We start from the raw sequence: 12,810 nt of genomic DNA on the forward strand, positions 1-12,810 counted from the left end.
ACTAATATGTTTGTGTATACATTTTGGGTATCCCTGAGTGTTCTGCGAGGGCAGTCTGTCCTGCGTACTGGCGCTCTCTCTCGCTTGCACTTTGGCGCTCTCGTACTCCTCATAAAATCTTTTTGTGCTGCAACAATAGGGGTTCATCTCGACCTGGATCTTGCTGATGGTGTATGAGGTCCAGACTCTCGGTCAGTGTCTCCAGCAGCTTTCCATCATTCTGGATGCCCTCCATGAACTCCTCCAGGGACAGCTCACCTGGCACACACACACAAACGCACATGAACATTAAACCCTGTGGCACAAATACAATGATGTGGAACCTGTACACTGAGACAAGGAATCTTAGTATCTTCAAATCAAATTAAATGTTATTGGTCACATACACGTGTTTAGCAGATGTTATTGCGGGTGTAGCGAAATGCTTGTATCTTATTACCTACCATCACCATTGATATCAATCTTGTCAAACATCATGTTGGTAAGGTCCTCGGATGACATCTCATAGTTTACTTCATTGATGACATGGATGGACTAGTATGGAAGCAGGAGAGGAAAGAGAGTTTAGAAATATGACTTTGTGACTTGACTTGTCACTGAAATATAATTCTCAAATATAACCAGTAGGTGTCAGGCAAGACTACCAAATTGCCTGCTATACATACAGTGCCTTCAGAAAGTATTCACGCCTTAACACAACAAAATGTGGAAAAAGTTACAGCCTGAATTTAAAATGGATTACATTAAGATTTAATGTCACTGGCCTACACACAATACCCCATAATATCAAAGTGGAATTATGTTTGTAGAATTTTTTATAAATGAATAAACATGTAAAGATGAAATGTCTTGAGTCAAGAAGTATTAAACCCCTTTGCTATGGCAACCCTAATAAGGTCAGTAGTAAAAATGTGCTTAACAAGTCACATAATAAGTTGCATGGACTCACTCTGTGTGCAATAATCTCTGTACCACAAACATACAATTATCTGTCAGGTCCCTGAGTCGAGCGGTGAATTTCAAACACAGATTCCACTACAAACACCAGAGAAGTTTTCAAATGCCTCAAAAAGAACGACACCTATTGGTAGATGGGTAAAAAAAGCAGTCATTGAATATCCCTTTGAGCATGGTGAAGTTATTAATTATGCTTTGGATGGTGTATCAATAAACTCAGTCGCTACAAAGATACAGGTGTCTTTCCTAACTCAGTTGGCGAAGAATAAGGAAACCGTTTAGGGATTTCCCCATGAAGCCTTTGGTGACTTTAAAACTGTTACAGAGTTTAATCCTCAGTGATAGGAGACAACTGAGAATGGAGCAACAACATTTTAGTTACTCCACAATACTAACCTAAATGACAGAGTGAAAAGAAGGAAGCCTGTACAGAATATAAATATTCCAAAACATGCATCCTCTTTGCAATAAGGCACTAGTAAAACTACAAAAAATGTGGCAAAGAAACTTTATGTCATGAATACAATGCATTATGTTTGGGGCAAATTCAACACATCACATCACTGAGTAACAGTCTTCATATTTTCAAGCATGGTTGTGGCTGCATCATGTTATCGGTATGCTTGTCATCGGAAAGAAAAAAACAACTTGGGAGTTTGTTTTAGCATAAAAGAAAAATAAACATAGAAATAGAAAACTAGAACCAAAATCCCCTAGAACCAAAAACCTCAAAACACACAAAACAAACACCCCCTGCCACGCCCTGACCATACTGCAATGACAAATGACCCCTTTTACTGGTCAGGACGTGACAGTACCCCCCCCAAAGGTGCAGACCTTGACTGCACCTCAAAACAAAAAAAAACACAACAACAACCCCAAACCTAAAGGGAGGGAAAGGAGGGTCATGGGTGTACCTGTGCTACACCCCCCCTTCGCCAATCCTCTCACTACGGAGGTGGCTCTGGCTCTGGGCGTAGCTCCCGTTCAGCGCTGCCGACCCCCGCTGGAGGGTCTGGGCTGTAGACCGTTGCTGAAGACTCTGGGGTGCAGACCACCGCTGAAGGCTCTTGGCTGCAGACCACTGCTGAAGGCTCTTGGCTGCAGACCACCACTGAAGGCTCTTGGCTGTAGACCACCGCTGAAGGCTCTGGGTTGCAGACCACCGCTGAAGGCTATGGGTTGCAGACCACCGCTGAAGGCTCTGGGTTGCAGAACACCGCTGAAAGCTCTGGGTTGCAGACTAGTAACACGCACCTCAGGGCGAGTGCGGGGAGCAGGAACAGGACATACTGGGCTGGGCAGGCGCACTGGAGGTCTGGAGCTTATGGCTGGCACAACCCGTCCTGGCTGAATGGTGATTTGAGCCCAGCAAGGGCGGAGTGCTGGTACAGGACGAACTGGGCCGTGCTTGTGAATGGGGGGTACCGTGCGTAGAGCAGGTGCAGGATAACCTGGGCCGTAGAGACGCACTGAAGGCCAGATACGCTGAGCTGGCGCACTTCTACCTGGTTGACGGCCAACTCTAGCACGGCAACGGTGAGGAGCTTGCACCGAGCGCAAAGGGCTGTGAGTGCGCACTGGCGACACAGTGCGCCTCACCGCACAACACGGTGCTTGCTCGGTCACTCGCTCCCCACGGTAAGCACGGGGAGTTGGCTCAGGTCTTAAACCCGCCTTCGCGAGTATCTGGCCTTGAGAGACAAAGAGTTTTTCTTCAATGAGTCGGACGGGAGGGATATAATACAGACACCCGACCAGGCCCAGATTGGCTGGGCCTGGTCGGGTGCCTTGTGAGGATCAGGCGACGAGTGGCTAATCTGCCTTTGCCATTCGCCCTGGTAGCTAACGTTCAATTGCTGGAAAATAAATGGGACGAACTGAAAGCACGTATATCCTACCAACGGGACATTAAAAACTGTAATATCTTATGTTTCACAGAGTCTTGGCTGAACGACGACATTAAGAACATGCAGCTGGTTATACACTCTATTTGCAGGATAGAACAGCAGCCTCTGGTAAGACACGGGGCGGGGGCCTATGCATATTTGTAAACAACAGCTGGTGCACGATATCTATGGAAGTCTCAAGGTTTTCCTCGCATGAGGTAGAGTATCAAATGATAAGCTGTAGACCACACTATCTACCTAGAGAGTTTTCATCTGTATTTTTCGTAGCTGTCTACATACTACTACAGACCGATACTGGCACTAAAACCGCACTCAATGAGCTATATACCGCCATAAGCAAACAGGAAAACGCTCACTCAGAGGCGACGCTCATGGTGGCCGGGGACTTTAATGCAGGGAAACTTAAATCAGTTTTACCTAATGTCTATCAGCATGTTAAATGTGCAACCAGAGGGAAAGAAATTCTACACCACTTTTACTCCACACACAGAGATGCGTACAAAGCTTTCCCTCGCCCGCCATTTGGCAAATCTGACCATAATTCTATCCTCCTGATTCCTTCTTACAAACAACAATTAAAGCAGGAAGCACCAGTGACTCAGTCTATAATAAAGTAGTCAGATGAAGCAGATGCTAAAGTACAGGACTGTTTTGCTAGCACAGACTGGAATATGTTCCAGGATTCTTCCGATGGCATTGAGGAGTACACGTCATCAGTCACTGGCTTCATCAATAAGTGCATCGAGGACATCATCCCCACAGTGACTGTATGTACATACCCCAACCAGAAGCCATGGATTACAGGCAACATTCACACTGAGCTAAAGGGTAGAGCTTCCGCTTTCAAGGAGCGGAACTCCAACCCGGAAGCTTATAAGAAATCCCGCTATGCCCTCCGATGAACCATCAAACAGGCAAAACGTCAATACAGGACTAAGATCGAATCGTACTACACAGACTCCGACACTCGTCGGATGTGGCAGGGCTTGCAAACTATTACAGACTACAAAGGGAAGCACAGCCGAGAGCTGCCCAGTAACACGAGCCTACCAGACGAGCTAAACAACTTCTATGCTCGCTTTGAGGCAAGTAACACTGAAACATGCATGAGAGCATCAGCTGTTCCGGACGACTGTGTGATCACGCTCTCCCCAGCCGATGTGAGTAAGACCTTTAAACAGGTCAACATTCACAAGGCCGCAGACAGATTACCAGGACGTGTACTCAGATCATGCGCTGACCAACTTGCAGGTGTCTTCACTGACATTTTCAATCTCTCCCTGTCTGAGTCTGTAATACCAACATGTTTCAAGCAGACCACCATAGTCCCTGTGCCCAAGAACACTAAGGTAACCTGCCTAAATGACTACCGACCCGTAGCACTCACATCTGTAGCCAGGAAGTGCTTTGAAAGGCTGGTCATGACTCACATCAACACCATTATCCCAGAAACCCTAGACCCACTCCAATGTGATACCGCCCCACCAGATCCACAGATGATGCAATCTCTATTGCACTCCACACTGCCCTTTCACACCTGGACAAAAGGAACACCTATGTGAGAATGCTATTCATTGACTACAGCTCAGCGTTCAACACCCTAGTGCCCTCAAAGCTCATCACTAAGCTAAGGACCGTGGGACTAAACACCTCCCTCTGCAACTGGATCCTGGACTTCCTGACAGGCCGCCCCCAGGTGGTAAGGGTAGGTAACAACACATCCGCCTCGCTGATCCTCAACACGGGGGGCCCTCAAGGATGCGTGCTCAGTCCCCTCCTGTACTCCCTGTTCACTCATGACTGCACGTCCAGGCACGACTCCAACAACATCATGAAGTTTGCTGATGACACAACGGTGGTAGGCCTGATCACTGACAATGATGAGACTGCCTACGGGGTGGAGGTCAGAGACCTGACCGTGTGGTGCAAGGACAACAACCTCTCCCTCAACGTGATCAAGACAAAGGAGATGATTGTGGACTACAGGAAAAGGAGGACCGAGCACGCCTCCATTCTCATTGACAGGGCTGTAGTGGAGCAGGTTGAGAGCTTCAACTTCCTTGGCGTCCACATCACCAACAAACTAACATGGTCCAAGCACACCAAGACATTTTTGAAAAGGTCACAACAAAACCTATTCCCCCTCAAGAGACTGAAAAGATTTGGCATGGGTCCTCAGATCCTCAAAAGGTTTTACAGCTGCACCATCGAGAGCATCCTGACTGGTTGCATCACTTCCTGGTATAGCAACTGCTTGGCCTCCGACCATAAGGCACTATAGAGGGTAGTGCGTACGGCCCAGTACATCACCGGGGCCAAGCTTCCTGCCATCCAGTACCTCTATACCAGGCGGTGTCAGAGGACGGCCCTAAAAATTGTCAAAGACTCCAGCCACCCTAGTCATAGACTGTTCTCTCTGCTACAGCACGTCAAGCGGTACCGGAGCGCCAAGTCTAGGTCCAAGAGGATTATTTCTTAACAGCTTCTACCCCCAAGCCATAAGACTCCTGAACAGCTAATCAAATGGCTACCCAGACTATTTGCATTGCCCCCCCCCTACACTGCTACTACTCTGTTATTATCTATGCATTGTCACTTTAATAACTCTACCTACATGTACATATTACCTCAATTACCTCGACACCGGTACCCCCTGTATATAGCCCCGCTATTGTTATTTACTGCTACTCTTTAAATATTTGCTATTCTTATCACTTACATTTTTTTCAGGCATTTTTCTTAAAACTACACTGTTGGTTAAGGGCATATAAGTAAGCATTTCACTGTAAGGTCTACACCTGTTGTATTCAGCGCATGTGACAAATAAAATTTGATTTAATTTGATTTGATACCATAGCATGAATCTGTCTAAACAAACACAGTGGTTACTAATAACACCAATACAACTAACATTACCATTACAATAGTGAAACCAGCTAATCTCACATAACTGTAAACATTTACATAAACATTAGGCCTACCCCTACAACTGACATTTACATGGTGTTTGCCTACGGAGCTGTGAGGGGAACGGCACCTCCGTACCTTCAGGCTCTGATCAGGCCCTACACCCAAACAAGGGCACTGCGTTCATCCACCTCTGGCCTGCTGGCCCACCTACCTCTGAGGAAGCACAGTTCCCGCTCAGCCCAGTCAAAACTGTTCGCTGCTCTGGCACCCCAATGGTGGAACAAGCTCCCTCACGAAGCCAGGACAGCGGAGTCAATCACCACCTTCCATAGACACCTGAAACCCCACCTCTTTAAGGAATACCTAGGATAGGATAAAGTAATCCTTCTTAAAGTCTGCAGAAACAGGAATCAGACTTATTCTGCTATTTGCACCTGCAAGTGAAGTAGATTATTTCAAGGCTCTAGGCCAGTTGGGTAATGGGAGAAGGCAGATTTAAACCCTCTTTAATGCGGTGTCCTCATTGTGTCCAAGCTTAAATTAGGCTACAAAACCTCTAAACAGAGTGTCACCCACACACCTGAAACGATGCACCATTCTTTACTTCTTGTTTAGTTGCATGCAGACAAATTACAATTACAACCACTTAAACTTACCCACTCAGTCCTACAGATGAAAACACACTTTTCCTATTACATTTTTTTGAACACCTTTTTAAAAAAGGCTCCAAAACATTTAGATTAATCAATGGCTAATATGATCATATATAATATGATCATACATAGTGCCTTAGACAAAGACAAATCTGCACTGGAGTTGTTCACCAAGAAGACAGCTAATGTTCCGGAGTGGCCAAATTACAATTTTTACTTAAATCTGCTTGAAAAACTATGGCAAGAGTAGAACATTGCTGTCTAGCCATGATCCCCAACCCCTTTAAAGAATAATGGCCAAATATTGCTCAATACAGTTGTTTGAGTTTGAGTTTATTTTTACAGGGACAGTGCACCATAATCAATGTTTCAGTAAAGGTGCCGGTTTAAGCCAGCCAGGCTAATCTTCAACCGCAGTCCCTGGGCAGGTTATTTAAAAAAATTACAATAACAATACAAACAATGAGCAGTGAGCACATGCAGAGCAACATAGGACAAGCAACACGTCACACGCAGACAGAGCAATAGCACAAAAAGCAACAAAATAAAATACATAAAAGCAACAAAGTGTTTCCACACCTCACAAGCTACAGACAACAGACAACATGGAAAGCGGCAATACACAGCTAGGGATTATGTTCACAAGTCTGATTAGCCTTTAGCCATGTCTTTATGTTTTGTGTGAAGGTTTTAATGTTGTAGAGCAAGCTTGGGCCCAACTGCATGCTATGTGTGGGAGAATCATAGTATTGAAGTACAGTTTTGCTACCTCTGTAGTCAAAGCTCTTATGACACTTACCCAAGGAGACTCACAGCTGTAATCTCTGACAGAGGTGATTCTAACATGTATTGACTCAGGGGGTTGAATAATTATCTAATCAAGGTATATTAGTGTTTTATTTTTTATTAATGACAAATAAAAATAAAAAGTCTTCCACTTTGACATTACAGAGTATTTTGTGTCGATCGTTGACAAAAAATGAAATTAAATCCATTTTAATCCCACTTTGTAACAATAAAATGTGAAGAAATCCAAGGGTGGTGTAGATGTTCTATAGGCATTGTATAAACTATGAACATTAGTGATTGAGAAAAAAGTACTATTATGTCATTCATATCAAACATTTCAAACATGCACATGATGTAGGCCTTAGAAGCTTCAGATAGGTTTTTCAGGCCGAATAACTGTTTGAATTCGCAAAAGGTGAGCTGTCCAGATGGGCATTCCGTTATGAATTTCCTGTACCACTGATGATACTCACAGGTTCCAAGTCCTTCAATAGAGACACCACTGTTATTCCCCATCATTTTACTGCCTGCAAACTATTTACTATACAATTATCTAAATAAAAGATGAGAAAAGAAAAACACTGCAAATACAATAATTCCACAATACAGAACTTCTGTGTGTGAACACATCCAGCGAAAGTTTACAGTCAAACAATGTTTTGCAATGAGAGGGATGCTGAGAGCTCCTTATCAGCCAATCAGAACTTTGTGCGTCTTTGACAAAGTAACTAACCCCTCGCTAATCCACTTGCTTATCAATCAATGAGCAATAGACAGACACAAAACAGAGACTTTAGGACTAGGTAATGCGGTTTGCTGGTGTTTTGGTCTCAGTGTTAGTACTAAGCCTTTAGGTCTTTATAAATACCCTTTGGGAAGGGGCATGTGGGAACTGCCAATGAGATCTGTTTACACACACTGTCCACTATGACAGAGCATCAAGGGGTTGTATAAGGTCTTGTGTGCTACATTTTAATGTCAGTCATAAGAAACAATTCATATTCCTATCACTCATGATACAAACTTTGAATTTCAGTAGGTTTTCATTTAAATACTAATTTGGCAAGCTGGGAAACGTTCTGACACAATTTAGTCAATTCAGGGCAGCTTTAGGCTACTTCATGTTTATTGTGAGACCATGCCTAGCAGCTCCTCCACATGACTGGGTTGCTGGCAGGGATGCCGATGTGCCGGCGCTTGTGGTCTACCTCCCTGGAGAAGCGGTAGCCGCAGGTGGGCTTCACCACAGTGTAGAAGGGCATCAGGGAATTGGAGCCCATGTTCAGCCAAGGCAGGGGCTCTGAGCTGCAGGGAGGACCACTGGATGGTTTGGTGGCATGGCCTGGGTGGGTCATGGGGGGCAGCAGGGCCCTCCCATTCTGTCGTCGCCTCCAGGAGAAGACAAGGACCTCCATCTGCTTGTCCACCACTCTGTTCCTGCTGGCATTGACAGGCACCAGGGTTTTCAGTGGGTTCCTCAGGACCTGAGGGGATCAAAGACACACAGATTTTATAAATAGCTACATATCCAGTATGGATTCATATTGTTCAAATTAGGGGGAGGGTATGGCTGGCCCAAAATATTTCAGGATATGATTAATTATTGCAGTGAAATACAGATAAGTACACTACATGACAAAAAGTATGTGGACACCTGTCACGTTCGTTGGAATAATTGGACCAAGGCGCAGCGTGAGCATCTTTAATATAAAGTGAAACTAAGCAACATACAAAAACAATAAACGAAACGTGACGACAATGAAACTACACATAAACACAATATCCCATAACCCACAGGTGGAAAACATGCTACTTAAGTATGATCCCCAATTAGAGACAACGATTACCAGCTGCCTCTAATTGGGAATCATACAAATCACCCAAACATAGAAAAACTAAACTAGAACCCCACATAGAAAATATAAACTAGATTAACCCCCCAGTCACGCCCTGACCTACTCAATCATAGAAAATAAAAGCTTTCTATGGTCAGGACGTGACAACACCTGATTGTCGAACATCTCATTCCAAAATCATGGGCATTAATCATGGGCATTTGGGGCTCCCGAGTGGCACAGTGGTCTAAGGCATTGCATCTCAGTGCTAGAGGCGTCACTACAGACCCTGGTTCAATTCCAGGCTGGAACACAACTGGCCGTCATTGGGAGTCCCATTGGGCTGCTCACAATTGGCCCAGTGTCGTTAGGGTTTGGCCGGGGTAGGCTGTCATTGTAAATAAGAATTTGTTCTTAACTGACTTGCCTAGATAAATAAAGGATACAAAAATAAAATATGGAGTCGGTACCCCCTTTGCTGTTATAACAGCCTCCACTTTTCTGGGAAGGCTTTCCACTAGAAATTGGAACATTGCTGTGGGGACTTGCTTCCATTCAGCCACAAGAGCATTAGTGAGGTTGGGCGATTAGGCCTGGCTCACAGTTGGCATTCCAATTCATCCCACAGGTGTTAGATGGGTTTGAAGTCAGGGCTCTGTGCAGGCCAGTCAAGTTCTTACACACAGATCTAAAAAAAAAAACATTTCTGTATGTTCCTCGCTTTGTGCACAGGGGCATTGTCATGCTAAAACAGAAAAGGGCCTTCCCCAAACTGTTGCCACAAAGTTGGAAGCACAGAGTCGTGTAGAATGTCATTGTATGCTGTATCGCTAAGACTTCCCTTCACTGGAACTAAGAGGCCTAGCCCGAACCATAAACACAGCCCGAGACTATTATTCCTCCTCCACCAAAATGTACAGATGGTTTTAACACGTTTAAACCACTGCTCCAGAGTCCAATGGCGGTGAGCTTTACACCATTCCAGCTGACTGTAAGCTTGTGTGGCCTACCACTTTGCGGCTGAGCCATTGTTGCTCCTACACATTTCCACTTCACAATAACAGCACTTACAGTTGAACAGGGCAGCTCTAGCAGGGCAGAAATTTGACAGACTGACTTGTTGGAAAGGTGGCATTCTATGACAGTGCCATGTTGAAAGTCACTGAGTTCTTCCATAAGGCCATTCTACTGCCAAGGTTTGTCTATAAAGATTGCATGGCTGTGTGTTTGATTTTATCTAATTTGAAGGGGTGTCCACACACTTTTGTACTGTATACACTGTACCAGTCAAAAGTTTGGACACACCTACTCATTCAAGGGTTTTTCTTTATTTGAACTATTTTCTACATTGTAGAATAATAGTGAAAACATCAAAACTTTGAAATAACACATATGGAATCATGCAGTAACCAAAAAACCAAACAAATCAAAATATATTTTAGATTTTAAATTCTTCAAATTAGCCACTCTTTGCCTTGATGACAGCTTTGCACACTCTTGGCATTCTCTCAACCAGCTTCATGAGGTAGTCACCTGGAATGCATTTCAATTAACAGGTGTGCCTTGTTAAAAGTTCATTTGTGGAATTTCTTTCCTTCTTAATGTGTTTGAGCCAATCAGTTGTGTTGTGACAAGATAGGAGTGGTACACAGAAGATAGCCCTATTTGGTAAAAGACCAAGTCCATATTATGGCAAGAACAGCTCAAATAAGCTGTTCTTGCTCCCAGCCCCGTCCCCACTCCCAGCCCGTAGGAGGCCTTTTGCCTTTTGGTAGGCCGTCATTGTAGATAAGAATTTGTTCTTAAGTGACTTGCCTAATTAAATAAAGGTTAAATCAAAAAATAAAAAAATAAAAAAGCAATGAAAAATAAGTCCATCATTAATTTAAGACGTGAAGGTCAGTCAATCCGGCAAATTTCAAGAACTTTGAAAGTTTCTTCAAGTGCAGTCGCAAAAACCAAGCGCTATGATGAAACTGGCTTCATGAAAGGAAGACCCAGAGTTACCGCTGCTGCAGAGGATAAGTTCATTAGAGTTACCAGTCTCAGAAATTGCAGCCTAAATTAATGCTTCACAGAGTTCAAGTAACAGACACATCTGTTACTGCGTGAATCAGCCCATCATAGTCGAATTGCTGCAAAGAAACCACAGCTAAAGGACACCAATAAGAAGAAGAGATGCTTGGGCAAAGAAACATGAGCAGTGGACATTAGACCGTTGGAAATCTGTGCTTTGGTCTGATGAGTCCAAATTTGAGACTTTTGGTTCCAACCACCATGTCTTTCTGAGACGCAGAGTAGGTGAACAGATGATCTCCTCATGTGTGGTTCCCACCATGAAGCATGGAGGAGGAGGTGTGATGGTTTGGGGGTGCTTTGCTGGTGACATTGTCAGTGATTTATTTAGAATTCAAGGCAGACTTAACTAGCATGGCTACCATGGCATTCTGCAATTATACGCCATCTCTGGTTTGCGCTTAGTGGGACTATCATTTGTTTTTCAACAGGACAATGACCCAACACACCTCTAGGCTGTGTAAGGGCTATTTGACCAAGAAGGAGAGTGATGAAGTGCTGCATCAGATGACCTGGCCTCCACAATCAACAGAGCTCAACCCAATTGAGATGGTTTGGGATGAGTTGGACCGCAGAGTGAAGGAAAAGCAGCCAACAAGTGCTCAGCATATGTGGGAACTCCTTCAAGACTGTTGGAAAATCATTCCAGGTGAAGCTGGTTGAGAGAATGCCAAGAGTGTGCAGTAAAGAAAAACTTTTGACTGGTACTGTATATATAGTGTATGTAGCTAAGATACATTTGATGTTTTCGATAGCAGTGTCCAACTGTAGAAGACCACTGCCAGACAAGTCTTCTACATAAACAGAATACTTCAGTGAGACCACTGACCAGCCCAGTATTTTTGGAGGCCTTGAAGTGCTTGTGTTATTGGTCTGTCTCTCTCACAAAACCCTTCCCTCAAGCACCTTTTACTCAGCCCAAAGTGATCCATTCAGATTGCCCTAGTTTACTCTAAAGACTAAGTCTATAGCAGTTGTTGAGCTACCTGAGAAATTTTTAAGGCTCCTCCATCTGGTGTCATCTCCATCACAGTCAGAGAATGGGCTGAACGGTGTGACTGGTCTGAGCAGAGACAGCAATAGGCGTCTAGCCTCAAATTCCCCTCCTTCTTCCCCCTACAAACAGAGACTGCCTCCTGGTGGCCCTGCCTAGAGCTACTGAGGCCTCAGAGTCAACCACAAAACGAGTTGTTGATGTTGGGCCTATGACATCACAATGCAGTTTGGTGGCATCATCAGTGACAGAACCCTTGGGGGGAATCCAATCCCTTTGTGTGTCACAATCACAGAATTTGAACTTTAATAAACTAATTACTCTATTTCTATGTTAACAATATCCCATACATTGAGTCAAAACGCAATCAACTCTATGTGGCTCAGTTTAAACTTCCCTGCTGTGATTGCGTTTAGTTTAATCACTGCAGATATTTTTAGGCTAGTCAAATCAATGTCAGTCAGACTTTTAATGTTTTGGCCATCAGATGACCCCAGATACTCATTTACTCATGAGTAACCAGCAGAGGTGGGACCAAGTCATTGTTTTACAAGTCACAAGTAAGTCTCAAGTCTTAGCACTCAAGTCCCAAGTCATGTCCCAAGTCAAGACCGTCAAGTATCACGTCAAGTCTCAAGTCAAGACCGTCAAGTATCACGTCAAAGTCGAGTTGCAAGTCATCATAT

At 44.2% G+C, this 12,810-nt stretch overlaps 1 protein-coding gene across 1 annotated transcript; it reads right to left on the bottom strand.

Annotated features, from left to right (window-relative positions):
* Positions 1-39: 39 nt before the first annotated feature.
* LOC106583054 (guanylyl cyclase-activating protein 1) lies at positions 40-12,270 on the bottom strand. Its single transcript, XM_045705827.1, has 4 exons — positions 12,117-12,270; positions 7,463-8,703; positions 444-534; positions 40-258 (listed from the first exon to the last, which is right to left on the bottom strand). The coding sequence occupies exons 2-4, from the start codon at positions 7,736-7,738 to the stop codon at positions 110-112; spliced, it is 516 nt and encodes a 171-aa protein (XP_045561783.1). The 5' UTR covers positions 7,739-8,703; positions 12,117-12,270; the 3' UTR covers positions 40-109.
* Between the last annotated feature and the right edge of the window lie 540 nt (positions 12,271-12,810).

Source organism: Salmo salar, chromosome ssa22, assembly GCF_905237065.1.
Source record: "Salmo salar chromosome ssa22, Ssal_v3.1, whole genome shotgun sequence".
NCBI lineage: Eukaryota > Metazoa > Chordata > Actinopteri > Salmoniformes > Salmonidae > Salmo > Salmo salar.

Bases quoted from the DNA above. Each gene is read 5' to 3' on its own strand.
- LOC106583054 (XM_045705827.1), bottom strand. From the start codon at position 7,738: ATGATGGGGAATAACAGTGGTGTCTCTATTGAAGGACTTGGAACCTGT. The intron at 535-7,462 runs ATTTCTTCACAT...CTTCCATACTAG, and splicing joins AACATCTACACCACCCTTGG to TCCATCCATGTCATCAATGA. The intron at 259-443 runs GTAGGTAATAAG...TGTGTGTGCCAG, and splicing joins GATTGATATCAATGGTGATG to GTGAGCTGTCCCTGGAGGAG.